This window comes from Larimichthys crocea, chromosome VIII (genome assembly GCF_000972845.2).
Source record: "Larimichthys crocea isolate SSNF chromosome VIII, L_crocea_2.0, whole genome shotgun sequence".
Lineage (NCBI taxonomy): Eukaryota > Metazoa > Chordata > Actinopteri > Sciaenidae > Larimichthys > Larimichthys crocea.
In genome coordinates, this window is record NC_040018.1 from 8,928,482 (window position 1) to 8,948,945 (window position 20,464).

At 38.4% G+C, this 20,464-nt stretch overlaps 1 protein-coding gene across 1 annotated transcript in view; it reads right to left on the reverse strand.

Annotated features, from left to right (window-relative positions):
* LOC109139107 (neural-cadherin) overlaps positions 1–20,464 on the reverse strand; it is a 267,154-nt gene that overhangs the window by 69,318 nt on the left and 177,372 nt on the right. Inside the window, exon 27 of the mRNA XM_027281561.1 lies at positions 6,188–6,402. Within this exon, the coding sequence (XP_027137362.1) occupies positions 6,188–6,402 (215 nt within the window). The remainder of the gene's footprint in view (positions 1–6,187; positions 6,403–20,464) is intronic.

The window sequence follows — 20,464 nt, forward strand, 5'->3', positions numbered from 1 at the left end:
CATGGACATATAATAATAAAAAAGAAATCTCTTCCTCTGGTTACAGAGTGACAGACATTCATGCATTCAATATCACAGGTGTAAGCCTTGTGGTGGGGAAGCAGCTTTAAACAAACAACTGAATATTCATTAGAAATGAAGTGTGTGCCAGAGTTGTTATTAGCTGTAAATACCTATTAGTTATTCTAAAGTGTCGTGGTTGATAATGGTTCCCAGCCAAACTAATGATAATACTCAGGTAAATTAGAATGCAAATACAGTTTGCTTTAAGCGTTGGCTGCAGATTTGCATTCTGTTTTGACAGCAGACCACATATAACTCATTTACCAAAAGCCGACGCGGTTCCTGAAAAAAAGTAGTCCTGATAGTTATCAAAAGTGTTTGCACACAAAGCGGCTGAGTTAGGCTGGCTCATTCGTGGTGTTTGTGTCAAAGGCAGCACTTCATGATCACTTATTTTAAAAGGTTACTCTAAACTTGTGAAAGTACCTCTACAGTGCTGTTAAACTAAAGTACTGACTAAATATTGTTCTTTGAATTGCTGCAGGTTTTGTGCTGGGAATCTACATGACTTCCAGCCTGAACTCTTAAGTAAACTCATTTAAAGGAACATTCCATGATCTTACCTAGAACACAAGAGGTCAGTTTAGGCATGGGTATTATTATGTCCTGCACACACACACACACACACACACACACACACACACACACAAACTACATCAGTGGTGTGTTACATTCTCTTATCCGCCAGCGGCTAAAGATTGGGTGCAGTACAAAGCAGTGTGGGTCTGTGTGAGAGGGAATGCCTTACACCTTCTCTGGCCTACATGGCAGGACTGGCTTGGTATAGCTGCCCTGCGGCAAGATAAAACGGTGGATGAGTGGGCGGCTTTGGAAAAGCTAACCAGCATCTCAATAAGAAGCTGAAGGTCTGTGTGTGGAAATGTGTGTGTGTGTGTGAAGGTAGTGGGGCAATCCGGTAGGCTCAACAGGGCAAAGTCATTTAACAAGCTTAATAACAAGGTGAACAATGTCTTAGATACATACACAACCTCAAACACATGAAAATTTGAGGTATATTAGTAACTTTGTGTGTCCCACTTGACATTCATAAAGGGAAAAGCAGTTCACGTTGTAAAACAGTCTCCTTTGCAGACACCTGACATTTCTTTTTGCCCCCCTCTCTTCCTTCAAATCCATATTTCATCACTCTTAGATTTCACCTTTCTTTCTCACCAACTCCCTCAAACGATTATTGTAATACGCTTCTCAAATGACACCTTCAACTTGAAGCCATGCAACGGGAACAGCGTGTTCCACTCCACATCATCATTTCTCGAACAGGTCTTGTACTTATAATACATTCATGTCAGGATGAGACCTTCTGCCTTCGGTTCACGCATGGTTGATTTGGGAGTGAACAACCCTGTTTTGCCTGATTCCTCTTGTAATTACGCACCAGTCTAATATAGCTCTTTGAGGATCAACATGAGGGGTGGATGCGTGAAGCTGTGTTCCTCGGTTGACGTTGAAACGCATTCCCTGTTCCCTTGTGCACAGATAATCCTATTTAATCAAAAAGTTGTTTTAGAGACGACAAGTTCAGATTCTGGTGAGGGAAAATTCTTTGTTCTTTACGTTATTTGTTCACTGTCACACTGACAGTCACAGCTCACTGTTTTGGCTGAGAAACTAATAGAAACGCAAATCTGATCAGTTATTTTTATTTTGTTTGAGTTTGAACTTTTGGCCTGTATATGCTCTGCAATTAGAACAAATCTATTCAGCACCAGTTCACAATGACAGCGAGGATGAATGAAAGAATCGATATGCTTTATAGCATTTTCTTTTATGTGTCTCAGGTAAAGTACAGTCAATACTTTACTAGCTTTTGTCTCTGTAATATGTTTTTGAAAAAAAACATATCTGTCTTTGTTTGATTAGTGAGGAGTATGGATTGTAGTATAGGTGGGCAACTGCAATATATGGTGCCAATATTATCCTTTTTTATTAAAAATCAGATATTGGCCATTCAGTGTTCTTCATATCAGATATGATGGAGGTTTATCCCAGACTGTGGCTGCTGAATATGTTTTTTTAATAATATTTGTATATCAGATGGGTTTGTGCATTAGGTGTCCAAGATAAAAATAAATACAATAAAATCCTTGTGTTGTGTGGGTGGATTACACCTGAGTCTAGAAAAAAAACAAAAAAAAAACAAAACAACAACGTAAAAGCTGCTATACCATTAACCCCAAAAACATTATTAGTTGTTTAGAAAGTGATTGTTTCATGATAGAACTGAATATTCAACTATCAGTATTGTGAAAAAAGTTGTGAACCAGCCCCGAAACTCATTTGATGGACAACACAAAGGTGAACTGTAAAATTGTGTCACACATCAGGCTCAACTTTGACCCACCGTACCAACAAATGAGAAGCAGTTAGTCTCTGGATCTTTTGGCAAATACACGGGAACCTGGAAGTGACACACTATATACAGTATATCATACACAGGCTGCAGTATGCAGAGGATCAATAGGGGAACAACAGAAAATTCGTCACGACCACTGCACTGTTCAATGTTCCCAGATCTCAGCAATTCCTTTTTCTTCAGACCGATAGAATAACGTTATAATGAACTAGAATGATCCTTTAATGCTATTGTTAATGCAAATGCTGAATCATATTCATAATTCAAAAGTCGGTACAGAGATTACCGGCATAAAATAATGACGCATCATCAGCTTCCACCTTTAAATATCAGATAAGGGTCTCAACAAATCATTTTGACATTAAACTATTCATGCACTGATAGACTTACATCCATTCACATATATGCTTTAACGCAGTTAAGGTTGAGCGCAGTTTTGTCATGCCAATGGATTTGTTTCATGCAGTAGGTGAACCTTGAAGCAAGTTAATTAGAGCTCTAAATATGTACAGCCTGACTAATTACACTCTGCACAGTGACGGATCAGCCTCAACTCCACAAACCTATTAACTCTTTAGGATCCAATAACACATGACTGGCTTTCCGATGCACACAGAGCCTCTGACACCGACCAAAGATAGAGAAATAATTCAGGATTTACACTGTAAACCTGCATACACACACTTACACACAACTCGTCCAGGTCTGCAGGCAGACCTCACCTCCCACACATATTACTTTGGCAGTGATGGAACAACAGCATCTTTCCCGAGAGAGAGGACCGATGCAAGGGAAGAAGTAGCAAGAGAGACAAGGAGGCGTTAGTCTCTCAGATTAAAACACTAAATATACCGAGACGTACAAGACATTTTGTTCCCTGTTTCCGTCTGTCTATAATTCCTGCCTGCCACGCTCAATTCAGCATGCTCTATTGTCCTTAAACTTCACAATATTATCACAGCAATAAAAAAATAAATTAAAAAACGATGTTTCCTTGAGAGAGAGAAAGATATGTTAACCTGTCGTAGCTTATTTTACACATGTTTAGATCTTTCTAACCAAAGTTCACTGTATTTATCATACTGAGCCGCAGGTGTGTGTGTGTCTCTGTGTGTAGTGGACTGTCCGCTACACATTTTTCCTTCTTTTATAAAGCAGCATTTGTGTAAAAACAATGTTTTAATGGGAAGCAACACCTACACATCAACATGCATGGAGTGTCAGCTTTAATAAGATCAAAATCACTGAGAGTGTGTGTGCGCGCAACTGTGTAAGTGTGGCTGTCACTGCCTAATCCTTAGGTCGTGGCAAGTTAATACACACAGGGAATTAAACCTGAAATGGATTTCCGTTCTTGTCTAATAACAATGCTTAGTCTTTAGGCTAAATGAAAAGGGGAATTTGAGAGGTGCAGTAGGGTGTATTTCTCCAGTTTGTCCATTTGTACTAACACTCTGCCTCCTGAGGCAGAAACAGAAATTAGGTATACCTAACAATGACCATATGCTTTAAGATGGGATGTCCTTTTTATAGCTGTCATACCTGTTCTTAAAAATCTATGTTATTATATAAAATATAGTCATGCTTGGTGACATAGTGACTATACTGGCAGGGCTAATTAACTGCTGTAGTTGGTGAGCTAATGCAAAGACACCAGCTGGTAATTTTCCCCTGTCCTCTGCTGTTTACCTACCATGACATTTTGTTCTCGGGATTGTACATGACTTTGTGGAATAAGCTAAAAGGTTATTAAATAGAGAAAGCAGCTCTCTAACTAACAAGCTGAGCTGAACACAGACATGAACTTATTGCCCTGTTACCACGGTCACTAAAAGTTCCCACATAGTATGCAAAGAAAAGACACAATATAAAACATGTATTTCTACAATCGACCACCTGTATCACAACTGTCTGAAAGCCAAGCCTATTTTTTACAATAGCCCCAAAGCTTCCTTCTATTTCCTTTGTACTAGGCCATTTACTCCCCTGGGTAGTTTTCCTTTGTATTGTACATCCTTTCATTCAAGAAATAATTTTATTGATTAAAAAGCTCTGAGCTAACAAGCACGACAGTTAGCAAATGTGTTAGTTTGGATCCTTACTTACTTACTAAAAGATGTATCTATACCATCGACTCCTGACTTCTACCTGTGTGCAAACTATTTTGACAAAGGTAGTTAGTAATTTTACTTTAGTAAAGTTAAAGCTAATATTTGACAGCTTCTTTCACTGTAAACTCTGTTCACTCAAAGGTCAGTGCTGTCACGACTGCTTGCAATCCAATTTGCCAATTTTATTGTGCACTCACAATCCAAAGGTGTTACAGCTGACTAGATTTAAACAAAATAAAAATAAAATCAGAACTTTTTTTTTTTTTTTTTGCAGACATATGGTCTGTGGTACAAGTCCCTCTGGTTAGGAATTACTGCTGTAGGTTGTCTGGATTCTGCTTTGCCTCAGTACAGCTTATTGAGTAGAGTGAATACCTCCTATATTTATACTTCTTTATCCTCCCACACTAAATCCCTCCATTCTACACCTCCCCTAATAAGAGCCATGGATTTCACTTTTTACTTTTTACCTGTACAGCAGCAGCTGCACCTACAGTCATCACTTTCTGAATGACACCACCCTCATTAGGCTCATCTCTAGAGGAGATGAGTTCATCTACAGGTGGGAGGTTGACCATTTGGTGACCCAGTACAGCCAAAATAACTTGGAGCTCAACACTGTAAAGACAGTGGAGAAGGTAAGTAGATTTCAGAAGGAATCCAGCCTCACCCGAATCACCCTGTGTGACTCCCGAGCTGACACCGTGGCACAATCATCACTCAGGATCTCAAGTGGGAGCTGAACATCAGCTCTATCACTAACAAAGCCCAGCAGAGGAAGTACGTCCTGCGGGAGCTGAACAAGTTTAACCTGCACTTCTACCAGTCCATGCTCACCAATTGAGATACTGCTGCCACTGCTAAAGACAAACGCATTGAGACACAAAGACACTGCATCATTTAAGGTTTTTTTGGCATCAATTTGCCACCATGTACCTCTACATGTACACCTGCAAGACCCTGAGGACCACAACCTCATGCCACATGAACAATTCCCTCCCAACTGAGCCTGGCCTCATTAATAAGGGTCGGGACTTCTCGCCTGACACGGGCTCCTATCCCCCTCACATTAAAGTACAGTCTCCACATGTCACAATGAATTACATTACTGCACATCTTTTGGAATATTCTCTCTGTACATTGTGCATGTTCCTTTGCATATTCCTGCACCAACCTTAAAACTTTTTGGAATTTTTTTAAACAGATAAATACTTTTTGTCTATTTTATATTTATGTTTCTCAACTTTTCCAGCACTTTTTCTTTTACGTTTATGGTATGTGAAAACTTATTTGGCATCTGATTTAAGTCAATAACCCCCTTAGGCAAGACAGCTTTAAATTTCTTTTTAAATGTTACAACACAGCATGAAGCCACATCAATCTTTCAAGTATTGTTGAAATGAAACCAGTGTAGTCTGAAATGCTCTCTTGCAGTTTCTCAGAGGAGATGGAGCTGAGGGAAACAGTCTCTCTGAACCCCTCCTCTGCCTCCCTACCTGTCATACAGAGTGCCTGTACAAAAATACAAGTCAATTAAATGCATTTCTCCATCTCATCTCACTGACAGTCGTTCTCAAACAGTGAAGAATTTGGAATCAGAGCCAGATAGGACATGGTGTTAAGCTTTAGATGTTCCTACCTATGGCCATGAAGTCCTCGTGGTCCCAGGCCTGCAGCTGGGCTAAGGGGCCGCTGTACAGCAGCAATCCGTCAGCCACGTCAGTGATGAACTCCAGTGACACATGGCTCTCGAAACAAGGCGTTATGGGTGGAAACCAAGCATAGCCGTTGCCATGGAAACTGTGCTTGTTCTGCTGGCACTCAGGCCCCTCGAACTGTGCTGGGCATTGGCACCTTGGGGAGAAAAGGGAATCAAGAGCCAAAATTACATGAATTTATGAATGCAATAAGCAGATGACTGAGTATTTTGGTGCTATTCCTTGACAATTTGGTTCCAAGAAGAGAGTCTTCTGTAGTCTTCTAATCTCCGTCCCCCTATTTTGAACCACTTACTGTATTTTGTTCTTTCAACTATTTTTCTTTTCTTTCACACTCTCTGAATCTAGTTGTTTTCTCCTCTCATACAGTCTTGCCCTTTGGCTATTTCTCTCTCACTGTCTGTTTCACTGATGCAGATGTTCTCATTAGTGGTGAAACCACAGGGAGAACCACTACATCACTAGGAAACTCCACTCTCTGTATTTTCACACATTCAAGTACTCATGTCCTGTTGTTTCCTGTCAAAACTTAACCTTTCGCCTGCTCTGCTATCATTTTCTAAATACATACATTTTTTTCTTATTCTCCTGTCTTTCAGTCTTTTGACGCTTTCATTCTAGGATGCTTCCTATACTGCAAACATACATTTTTTTTGGCCTGTGACCCATTTATCTCACCAGGGAATGTCCAGATTTTCAGAAACAATACAGACGTTTAATATATTTGTTTTATACTACATCTACCACTGATTTAAACAAACAGATGTGCAATAATTCCACTTGACCAAAAAAACATTATGAAATTTCAAATGTACAGACGTGTTGCATTCAGTAGGGTTTAATATAGAAAAATATAGTATTGCTAAAACTAACTATTGAGTGAGAGTTGCAACCATGAAGCTAAGTGCAATGTAATCCTTATAGTTCACCGTCAATTGACCTCCATTAAAAGTCCATGTTTTTACCACTGATAGGCTCACATTGTACATGATTATATATAAAATTATTACAAGATTATACATGTCTGACAACATTATGGAAAGGACGGACCCTACAGAGAAAGAGCTTTTCTTTAAAGAGTAAGATCCTTTATGTTTTAACATTTGCTAACCTCCTTCTCGTTCCTCTCTTGATATTTTTAGTATCTTCTCCCTGTACACCAACAGCTGTACCTCCAGCCATCAGTTTGTGGATGACACCGCCCTTATTTAGGCTGATCTCGAGTGGAGATGAGTTTGCCTGCATGTGGGTTCAGTCTACATATAACATCACACTATTTTTGTGGGTGCTGTCTGCAGCACTCTCGCTCAATATTGGACCAATTTCAGAAATTGGTGAGAAATGTCTTTTGAGCAGCTGTTTTGAAATGCTATATTATTAGTTCCATAAATAATTATTGTTGGTTTAAGAAATCATTTTACAGACTATTTAATTTGTCTCATAACCTTGGAGCCTCTCCTTGCCTCTTATATGTGCACACATTTTCCAGCAAAAGGGCTGTACAAAAATATATGATAGTTTGCACTGCACAGGATCATCAAGCAGCTCCATCAATTCTTTTGAGATTTTAATTAACTGTAAGTAATAACTCAGAGTCTGGGAGATGACCTGATATGGTATATGTGATATATTAGAATGGGCTTTTATTCTACCTGCTGCCATATTTTGTTTATTTACTTCAATAAATAGAGAGTAAAGTTCATGCAAATGCATCTATGCACACTATAATACCATTAGTGCAAATATTGTGAGACATTCATGTCGCCCCAGAGGAAACTGAGTTTAGACTTTTACTTACAGTAAAAGTTACAGACAGATTTTATGGAGCTCAGCCATTATCCTGAGGACAGCTACTTCATTCCAAACAATTTGACTGGATGAACATGGGATCTCTGTGTTACAGCTCATGTGTCTGAAGTACAGGATGCCATTTACGATGATCCTGACTGATCTGGTCACAGTGATGGTAGAATTAATGATTAGGAATAAGTAATGAAAGTGAAAATGATAAGTAACTGCTGCTGTGCCACATGCATAAAAATGTGCACAGCCTCATTATTTATTTGGAGACATTCCAGCTGAGGTGTGATGGCTTCAGCTTTTTAACACATTTTAATATTTCCTCAATGAATGTAATGCTTCAACCAACTGAACATCAGTACTGAAAGGAAAGGTGTTGACTTGAGATGGTGGTGGTGATTTTTGAGGTGTGTTTGTGCGTGTGTGTGTGTTTGTGAGTGTGTGAGCTTATCAACTAAAACCAAGCAAACTGCGACTTCTACGCTCTTTGTAATGTTTAAGGAACCGATCTCTGAAGTGGAATATGTTCTATGACATCCAGACATCGTGCTGTGTGCAGAGGAAGCCACAGCTACTGTAGTTGGTGTGAGTTTTGTTTGTGTGTTGTGGACTGGACTGACTTAATTCACCAAATCACTGTAATTGAACAGAGAGCTTGCCTAGAGATCACCCAGAATTTACAGTACACAAAGAGTCAATTAAACTAACAAATAAAACAGCATGAGGTAAATGTATGCTGGAAATTCTATGTTATTATGTTATGTATGTCACTCCAATCATGCACTTTTTATGAAGGCTTAAAGACATTTTCAGCATTGAAAAGGACTAAATGGTTCAAAATGACATTAGAGTAGAGCAGAGTACCCGATGGTTTGTCATTACTGTTTCACATCCTTGAACAAGACATATCTAATTATTCAGTCTGCAATCATTTTTAACCTTTTGCATGTGGACTTTTAAGGCTCTGTGTATAATTTGCTCTCATTTATTAGATTCTGAAAAACACCACCTTATCATCCATTTCTGTTTAATAGCCATATATGGATCTGCTAAGAAAGCCTTGCATTCCTTCAAACCAAATTCCCCTCACTCAGTCCACCTGTTGTTAGTAAACGTGAAATACACAAATTGCATACACAGCCTCTCCCCTGACTATACGCACAAACACACTGCCCAAAGAAACAAGGTATTTCCCCAGGGCTATTCCTCAGCTCTTAATATGTGACTTTTTCATTGGTTATGTTATTCACACTTCAACTGCTTCTCAAGATACTCGTTCTGTGGATCCTGGAAAACCCACACAGAGATGTGTGTTTGAAAAACCATGGGCATGCACTGACACACACATCTCATTGGTGTTCTGCAGACAGCTCATTTCTCATCCAAGTATTCCTTTGTTGTACTGCTAATTTTCCTGCCGCTGCTCTCTTCCAGGACTGAAAGAGGAAAGACAAATGTGCACACACGTGGACACGCATATACAGTGAAATAACACAGCCATGTACATGTATACAGCATGTACAATACGTGCCACAAATAAAAGAGTGACATGTCACTTCACTGCCTTTAGACACAGAAACACATAAGCATGATAATAAAGCAACATTACATGAGAGTGTGCTTTACTTTCATTGGCACGATGAGTTGTGCAGAGTTGTGTAGTGCTAATACTGACGGTAAAGTACACCCTGTCATGTAATATTGGGATTATACAACAATTACCAACTTAAATAAAACATAGAATCCAAAGGTATTTGTATTTTGGGGAAATCTGCTCTCATAATTCTACCTTTTTTTTTAATTTATTTTATTTTATTATTATTTTTTTTTATATTTTTGCTTGGATTATCTCCCTTTGCATGGAGACACACAGGGTTCAACTAATACCTGGAAAACAGTCAGGAATCGGTCATGGCAGTAGTCTCTTATATGTATTGGAACCCAATTTACTACTCCAACACGTACAGTAGTCTGACCCTTAGTAAAGACCTGGATAAACACCACACATATGAGCACCAAACTACTTTGTTAGTTTTTGTTTTTTTTGGGATAACTCCACAGTGTTCTAAAGTCCAAAAGTCAAAATGCATGTCTTTAATGCATTTCCTATACATGTATAGAAACTACCAAATACTGAGAACTGACAAGGAGTACAATGACTCCTTGACGGAGTATGAGTATGATGATGATGATAAATTGATGACACAGAGTAACCAAGTCATTGAATAATGTAGGAAGTACTGAAAACACAGATGGAATGAAGCAATGGCTATGTCAGCCTCCCATCTGGTTAATTTCCTGCGTTTTATAATTGCCTGCCCACACACATATTGGACCAATAAAATTACTGGACAGACATAATCATCCGATTAAAAACAAACAAAAAAAAAAGTGTAAACAAAGCAAAATATTTTACATACATAAATTATGTACATTTTATTTTACATTCTTCAAAGTAACAACCTTTTGCTTTGAGGACAGCTTTGCGCACTCTTTCTCTCAACCAGCTTTATGAGGTCGTCAGGTGGAATGATTTTTAATTAACAGGTGTGCCTTCATAAAAGTTAAATAGTATAAAATTGAATGAAATAATTCAACCACTGTAGTAATTCTTATTATGGCAAGATCTGCTCAGCTAAGTAAAGAGAAAAGACAGTCCATCATTACTTTAAATCATTAAGGTCAGTAAAGCCTGAAAATTTTAAGAACTTCAAAAAAAAAATCTTCAAGTGCAGTTACATCAAATTATACGATGAAACCAGCTCTTATAAGGACCGCCCCAGGAAAAGAAGTCCAAAGTTACCTCTGCTGCAGAGGAAAAGTTCATTACAGTTGCCAGCCTTAGAAATTGCCAATTAATAGAAACTCAGAGCCCACATAAATGCTTCATAGAGATACAAAAGCTGTCATCAAAGTGGATACTAAATCTAAAATACAGAACATATTTTGCTTTGTTTACACTTTTTGTTCACCACATAATTCTAAATGTGTCATTTCACAGTGATGTCTTCAGTGTTAATCTACAATGTGGAAAATAAGTTTAAAAAAACAAAAAACACACTGAATAAGAAGGTGTGTCCAAAATGTTTACATGGGTATATATTAGTGTGTATGACTGGAGGCTCAGAGGAAACATCTATGCCTGTATTTCCATGTTGGCAATGCCCCCCTAATTCTCTAAGCACCAGACAATCTGAGACATAGTTTTAGTCACAATGGGCAAACCCTCCAATCCTCTTATGGCAGCTTTGTTTTGCTCATTCACTGTCTCTTGGGAATTGCGTTTGTTAACATCGGCCTGGCAGCTGTAATCCCACCCCCAACCCCCTCATTCCCCTAATCTCATTATTAATCCCAGCGCCTCTTTTATCTGCATGTTCCTCCTTCAATCTTGGGCCATAATCTCTTTTTGTGTGTTGGTATGTGTTGAGGTGGGGGTTATAAAATCCTCTGGAACAGAGAACTATCTTATAGTAATTATATCATGTATGATCTCTTATTGTATCTACATTATTTTTTTCTCCCTTCATCTCTCCTGTGCTTCCTCTCTTCTACTTATATCCCTCTGGTCTTCAGCTTTCCTAGTTTTCTTTTATTCTCTTCATTACTTTTAATCCCACTACGTATATGATTGCTCTATTCTTTTCCTGAATTAATTTATTCTTTACTTCTCTTCCCCATTTTACCTGTATTTTTTTCCATCCTTGACATCCAATTTCTCTCCTCCTCTAAACCCAGAGAATCATGCAGCAGATGTTACAGAGCTCAGGTACTGTAGTGTGATTGAAAATGTGACAGTCATGCAGCACCTGTGTCTCCAGGTTGACAACTTTGCCTGGTTCTCTCCTTGTCATGTATTTGGCTGATACTTCACAAAGAAACATTTTCTGCACTTTTATTCTGCCCTACATTCACTTTTCATAAAGGACATGCAGCAGATATTTTAAAAGGCAGCAGAAGCTGCAATTTATCATTCATACCATTTTAACTTGTTCATCACAAGTAAAGGCTTAGTCTCCTGCTTTAGAGGAGACATTTAGAACAATGGGGTCAATAGAGAAAGCTTACCTTAGACCCTACTTTTCACTCTTTAAATAATCATGGTTAAATGAAGATGAATTTGTCCAGCATTACTTTCAAGTACACGATTAATTAAATGGAGAGGAAGCAGATGTCCAGGCCGAAAGAGGAGTGTGTCACGATAGGTGAAACAATGCAAGCAGAGGTTTTACAGTGCAGATACAGTGACACTTCAATATAAATGTTCAGGGAGGTGACACATTTAAAGAGAAATCAGTCACTTGCTTGCTTGTTGCTTGACTACAGCAAGTCTCCAGAACAATTTCAGTACTCTCTTAATTCTCCAAGTCTGAACTCTGCTATACTAATCAACAGAATTCCTCCCTCCTTCGTGTCCAATGATGGTAATGACACACATATATCTGTATATCTGTATTTCCCACTATTAAGTTGTTTCAGTTAATATTGAATTCTGCTTCAGTTTTTTTTCTGCCTTTCTTTCACAGCTTACAAAACCAGATTTTTTAATTGTGCATCTAACAGTTTGAAGCTCTTCGGGAAACAGTCATAATGACTACCTACCCTTAGTCATAAAAGGTCAGGACATTTAACAAGTGAAGCACAGCAGAAACTCCTACTTTCTGCTGCAAATGCACTACACAGAGCTGAAGAAAGTGCAGCAAAGACTTCACGTCAAGGTTTCCCCTATCACTGAAAGGCATAACGAAATGTTGTCGTCCTGGGACAGAGAGTATCTACACCTTTGGAATAACCGTGGTATGGAAACACCTCAGCACAAGACAGGAAATGCCTGGACAAACAACAGTGACCCTTGCTGAAATATACACCATAAAACTACAGAAAAAGCAACACAATGCTCTTGATGACTTTTCTCACACTTCCAACCACACATCCCAAGTCCCCCCCTTCCTTTAACAGACTGAAATGTATTAGAATCAGGACAGCAATGTTCTGTACCAGTTGTGCCTTTAACTTTTAATTCACTGTGACGTTATTATTTCTGTCTGTAAGACACTGTAAGGGGATGTGAACATCCTTATGGGAATGACTGCTTGTTTTAATTATGTATTATTATTTCCATTCAGTGACACCATGTACCTAGTATAAAATCATCTGGATTTGTTTGGAATAACAGTAGACATACGACATCTAGATTTTATAAAATACATGATCATTCCTCACCTAGCCACAACAGTTAGGAATCTACAAATTCACTGGGATAGGAGGATGAATCTAAAGATAGTAAATGAAACACAACTGGAACCAGGTGAGACCAAGAACAAAACGGAATACTGGTCAATATTGTTATGATGTTCAATACTGCAGTGGATCTCACACTAATCCGATCTTGCTGTAGAAAATGTATAAGATATAGTATAATTGGAAAAATATGTTGCTTGATGACTTAAGGAAGCGGCGAGTAGGATTTAGTGGCATCTAGCAGTGTAGTTTATGATTCCAACCCCTTGCCTCGTGTTCTTCTTTCTAGCATGAGGAGGAGAAACTATGGATACGGATGCAAAATGCATGAAAAGGTCTCATCAAGGTCTCACAGATCTTACACAATAGAATACCTTCATTTGTGATGCCTATAGCTATAAGGATATCTAAGTAATACTAATACTAACTAAGTAATAAAAGGCACCTCAACATTCAAAACAATGCAACATTGTTTGCAGGAAAATTAACAGGGAGAGAATGAGAGGAGAAAATGTCCACCTCAAATGCTTGTGTATTCATGTGCGTGTATGTGCATGTGTGTAATCCAGGGATTATGTCTAACGTGTATCCAGCCAGTCATCCTGCTCTGGTCCAGCAGTGAGCTACATTACACGCTGGCTCCGGCCAGCCAGAATGAAATCCTGCCCTTTTCACTCACTGCTTCTAATTAAATGAAGCTGAAGGGTAAAATTAACTTCTCCAACACAGCAAGAAAGCTTAGTGGACACGTGTGCAGTGAGACTTTATGTTCATCTGTGGTCACATATGTTCAAAGGGGGTATGCATGTGTGGAGCTGAACATCTATGTCTATGTCTATGCTTCAGAATTGCATATTTGAATATCTTAAGCATAGAACACCTGTCACAGCAGCTGGGACAACAATTTTTCTGCCAGTGGTCTGATGTAAATGTATATGTGCTTCACTGGTTCCCTGTGCAAATGTAGATCTCTCTACATTTTCATTTCAAACTTAAATCTGTCATTAATTTCAGTTGTAATCCTAATTTTAGTGTTATTAGATATGAATGTCAAACAGATTTTTCTTTTTTTCCTCAAAATTAAGTACTTATATTTGGACTCAGTTCTACAGGCTAGACAAATTAATAGCTGCTACTACTACGCCCATTGAGCAGCTTAACCACTAATTAGCAAATGTAAAGAACCTCAGTTTGTTAAATGGTGTGGCCTTTTCTTTGATTGTCCACCAATTTTGGTCTGTATTTAGCTTTAAGTTACAGTTACCAGTGCAAGTTTATTTATATTGTATCTCAGACAGGTTCACAGGCTTAACTAACATGGACAGCATATGATTTGAGCACCAAATTTACCTGTTGGCAGATAAGACAGATCACTTTATCCTAACCACAAAGTAAGAGTTGATCAGTGTTTTCTTAAACCTGCTTTGATCCTGATCCTGGTGGCTTTTCCATCTCACTACCACATTAAACTATTGAAATCGCTAGCTTAACATGACTTTAACACAATCTTCCTAACAAAGAAGCCAAAAAAGACAAATAGCTCATAGTGCAATACCACTGTTGGAACTATGGACAGTTGTACATGTATTATATTATTTCTGATCAAAAACTTGCGATTTGACAACTTTGCTATCTTAGAAAAAAACATGGAATATTTTTTTTTTTTAGCTAGCTGTACATGAAGTAACCACAGCTAAATTCACTACACTGTATGATCAGTAGTATAATCAGTGTCAGGTCAGCTAGCCACTTAGCCTCATCATGCAACAAATATTGTTATATACAACATGAATAAACAAAAGCTGCAGTAGTTATAGACAACATCAAGGTCTGGATGGTTCTACCATCTACATTGTAGCGCAACCAGGGCTCTAAATTAACACCCGCCAACTCGCCAAATGCGGGTGAAAATACATTTTGGCATGTATTAAAACAAACTCACTAGCCAGCTTGGCTGGTGATAAATGAGGCCCTTTACCATTTATTTCGCGGGACACGTGATCGCGGAACCCGCACAGCCCGTGCTCTCACTGGTCAAACAGGCTTCCCGGCGCGTTGCGTGAGCATGGCGTATTTGGTCCGTCCTGCACGTGACTTCAAACCCCACCGGGTTTTAATGTTTTCTTTTTATTGTTATGTACAAAAAAATTGGTCATATTAGACCCTGAATAGTATGTAAGGGTTAATGAGTAATAAAATGTTAGGATCATTTTTGTATGTAAGTTCCCAACTTGATTGTAAGATTAATTTAAAGCTTTAGTTAATAAAATTATCAAATTAATTCAGTTGCTCTCATAATCTGTCTTTTTTGCACGGGAAAAAATGTGGCTAGTGGAAATTCTGATTAGCTGGTAACTTCAGAAACTTACCATCCACATTGGCTGGTGATCAAAAAAGTTAATTTAGAGCCCTGAGCGCAACTGTAGCTTTGTTTAACTATATAAAATGTCACCCCTATAGAGTTCAACAATATGCATCAGAAGATTCCAGCTTGCAGTGTAAAAAAATGAGTCTTAATTTCATCATAACTTTCAAAATCTGGAGATATATACAGTTGAGACAGCGATAAAAGCTTAGGTCTCAACATTGGCGTTTCATTTAATTGGTTGCAAAGAGCCCTTCACAACCATTAAAGATCCAGGCCTGAGGACACACAAAGCATCAGGCTGAATTACACAAAGTTAAACAGGGTCATGTCTCGTCTACCACTAGAAGCACCAAAGAGCTTATTTCGTCATCATGTTTGTAGTTAAAAGGATTTGTTGAAACGCTCTCACCCCAGTTTTGGCCTTGTTTACAGAATGATTTATGCTAATGAAGACACTTTCCTTCAGTTCACTTTGAAACAAGAACTGGCAGTATGTGACAGGATACATGCTACATTTTTTCCTCACCGGGTAGGAGGCTGTGAAAGATTTGCTTCTATTTATAACACTAGGTAACACAGAAGCAAACAAGAGCTGTATTTTAAGTCAGACCCCGCCAAGAAGATTCTAAGAAATATATTTTTTCATCTGCAAGTCAGTCTCCATAGTAGTAGAAAAGCCAGGCAATTAAACCCTGTCAGGAACTGCAACACTGATGGTCTGCATTCACCAAGGCCTTGTGAACTAAATGTTATGAACACAAATGTTGCAAAATCTGAGCATGGTGACACTAATGGTGAGACTTCAAATTAAAGCAAGTGCTTTCATGTAGGAAAAGTGGGGGAAATGCTGATTTTTTTAATAATGAACAAATGGATGGACACATGACTAGAAATGTAAATCTTGGATTTGAAGTGGGACAGGGATAAATTGTTGTTTTTTGGTTGCCTAAGGAAAACTATGACCAAACTAATCAGACAGTGTTTGTCAAAGTTTGCAGGAAACATACTTGTGTTGCAGAGTTGATGGTATCAAAACCCATCATAATTCTTGGTATGTACTTTTCTGACTTGACTGTGTTCTCTAACCAAAATCTATAAATTTTCAATGGTGAAGGGTTTAATTTAAGGCATGTTTTTAAACTCTATGTGCAGAAATGTTACCCATTCTTCAAGAACAGAAGGTATGTAAGATTTGTCTCATTCAGGCAGATGGAATTTCAAGCAATCACTTTCCTCCTTGCATATCTGCTTGACATTTTTGTGTCCTCCCTGTATCAAGGACAGTGGCTTATTTCTCATACAATCTCATACATTTATTTTTTTTTGCCGTTTTTCTTGGCATGTGAGTGCCAATATGCAAAATTATATACTGAGTAGGTGAGCTTTGGCATTGGTATTAGAGGATGAATGGAACAACCATTCAAGTGTTTCATTGTTAGTGGAAGGAAGGGGGACAAGCCATCCTTGGTGTTTATACATTCAGAAATATAAAAATTTAGCCTGAAATTAAATAGCTGGAGCAAGGTTAAAAAAGAAAAAAAGATTGTTTTGTGGTTATATCCTGTGGCTAGTTTTCCATTTTCACCCCCCTCTCTGCTGTCTTAGAAGAGCACAGAGAACTGTTATGACGTCTCAGTGCAACACTGTCTTCTACAAATAACATTCATAATAGGAGGTCTTCCCAAAAAGTTTTGGGCCTGAACTAAAATAGAAGGGTGGAAAATGTAGCATGTGCCCTGTTTAAAATAGACCCCATAATAAACAGACGTCATCCAAAATGTGTTGGACCAGAAGAGACCCAAACAGATAGAGAAGATGAACACTGGCAGCAGCATAATGCCCCACCAATTAAAAAGCTGCTGTGAAACCTGACCTCAGAAAGTGAAATATGTTTAGATCACATGACCAGACTTGACAGTGAGTCCACTTGGACTCACTCTATTTGACATATTGACACGAGAGGCTCAGCAGTACAACCAACTGAGTTGGGTCCTGAGTCTGGTCCCAGTTGCTAGGTATTAACTCCACTACCTACTTTTCAAATTTCAATTTGCACCTACCTTTGTAACCAAACCTAGACAAAAAGCTAAGGGATCATCTTCACATCTAATATTTCATAGCAATTCAAGTTTCAAGTTTATGTGTCGTATAAGTTAACACAGGGTCAACAATACAATGAAATCTGCTGGTCAAGAACTGGTCAGCTCAGCATAAGAGCACTAATTCATCCAATAGTTTGAGATGTTTCAGTTTTCAACCAATATTTGTCATCCCTAGAGCAATGCTGCTAAATTTTTAGCAGGTCTCGCAATACTGGTAGAAACTTGCCAGACATCAAGCTATGCACTTGTGTCTAAACAACAGTGGTTCAGATCAATCAGCATCCCACGAGGAACTGCTGGCAGCTACGGCATGAGCTATAGGCAGTGTCGTGTTTGAGAAGCGAGTGTTTCCTTATTACAGGAAAAGCAAAGAATGACACTGAAGGTTTTTCTGGATGGAAAACATGTTCACGCTCCTTTTCCGACGGACTACAGTAAGAGTTTCACTGTGTTGTATGGTTCGTTGATCTGACTGGTTGAAATTAGCCAGTGATAGATGGCGATGAGACAGATGGTTCATCCAATCACCTGCCCTGTATTTTATTGAACCAGATGGTTTTGTGTAACAAACCATCTGCTGCAGTCAGGTTAACATGCTGCTACCATGTAAAAAAAAAAGAAAAAAAAAAAGTATTATGTTTTCCCAAAATGCATTTTGTTGATGCAAATGGTTGTATAACAAATAATGGATAATGAATGCAGTTATGTGGTACCTCAACAGCCGTGTTCTTACTTGAAAGTAAATTAAACTAAAGGTGAGTAAACATTAGAAATTAAACTCCCTCAGACATGCTTAATATAACCACACCCTCCTTGCCTGAATAATGTAGCTGAAGCAGCCAACAGCTGTATGTGTGTACCAAGAATTCCCTTCAGTGTGAATAAAAATACTGATCGCATTCACACGTTAATTTATTCATTTAGAGTTACAACAGGCCAGTGAGAAGCAACATACTCTGCTGTTAATGAGTAAAATAAATGTGAAAAGAAATGGGAGTTTAAATTAAGAGCTCAGTGGTTATGGGATTATTTGAACATAGTATTAAATAAAAAGGTTTCCCTATATCAAACCATCTTTTGTTTTGATTGGTTTATTTCCATCACATTTTCTAATCACCAACACTGTGTGAGCGTGTTTTCCTCTAAACTAAACGCAGCATGAACACGCCGGCGCAGTTACATGCAAACACCGGAGGCATGTTGCCTTCATCTCCTCGGTGCAGTATCAAAAGCATATGCTTTGAGGTTATGTTCACTCCTTTAATTTCCTTTTAATTTCTCCCCGCACATCCATATTCTCTCCTGATCTCCTCATAAAATATATCAGTCTCCATTCACCATGGCTAGACAATACTGAAAGCTGGAAATGCCCTTAAAAGCATTAATGTGAGAGCAGTTATTGTTTTCGTCCTCATATTCCTCTGATACACACTCCTGAGCTACTTTGTAGTTGGTATGTCAACGGCAACAGCCAAACCGGAACCTTATTTATTGTGTCAAACTTCTTTCCTACAGAACCAAACAGCACATCACACATTATAAAGCTCTTAAGTCTAGAGGCCAGGTACTTTACCAGCTACGCTTCAGCACTGAGATTTCTTCAAGTCCAGCAAAATCAAAAAGTTGGCATAAAGCTAGCACCACAAGATGTTTACTGATCTTGATGTACCAAGAGGATGCATTCAAACCTCAGGACAGGCCCGATATATCAATGTGTGTTTTCTTTCTCAGTATCAACACATCAGCATGAGTAGCTTGGGATTTCTCTATATATACACCCTGAGCCTGATCCTGTACACCAGCTGTAGGATTATCTAAACAGCATCAGCGGCTTACAACCTCACCTATGTATTGACTTTTCAAACATATAACTAATGCCCTGAGATTATTTATTCATGAATTCATTTCCAATTAGTTGACTATACTCGTTCATTATTAGAATTTTAAGCTTCTCATAGTGGGAAAATTGGTGTGCCAGTATTACTGGAAATTGCATGAAAGTCTAGTATGTGCATCCAGAGCTGATGTGTCAACTGGCAGGTTAATTCAATGATTTAGATGATTTCCTCTTAAGTGCAAAGTGGTCTCAGTAAAATCGTGACTTTCCAGTTTTCATAAATGTACATATTTGAGTGTCAATATTAGATATTGACATGCAGTCAACAAGCAACTAACTTAAAGGTTTTTTGCAGAAACATTTTTGTACTTCAGGATAACCATTTCAGGGAAGTACATTTAAAGAGCTTAGACGTGGCTGTGAGTATCAACAGTGGAGGTACAATCTTTGGATCATTAATGAAGCGCTGGAGTCAGTTTCTCAAAAGCCATATATACCGTCTCAGTTAATGTACGGTGAATAATCCTGTTGGTTCCACATCAGGTTCATGCCATTTAGATATAACAAAAATAAAAACAAGGTATGGAAAGATGTCCAGGTTTTCAGCATTATTGATTATACATTAAATTAAGCACTAAATTATTGCACAAATCTGCTAATGACCTGACAACACTGGAAATCGAAACAGACAGCAACTTTAAAGCATCTCAGCAGTTCACATCAGATGAATCATTACAATCAACCCGACATCCTGTTTCACGCAGAAAAACATCAGACCATGGAGGGAAAAATATATATAGTGTCAAATCAATTTCAGAAGACCTTTAAGTTGCTATGTCTTCATGTAGGT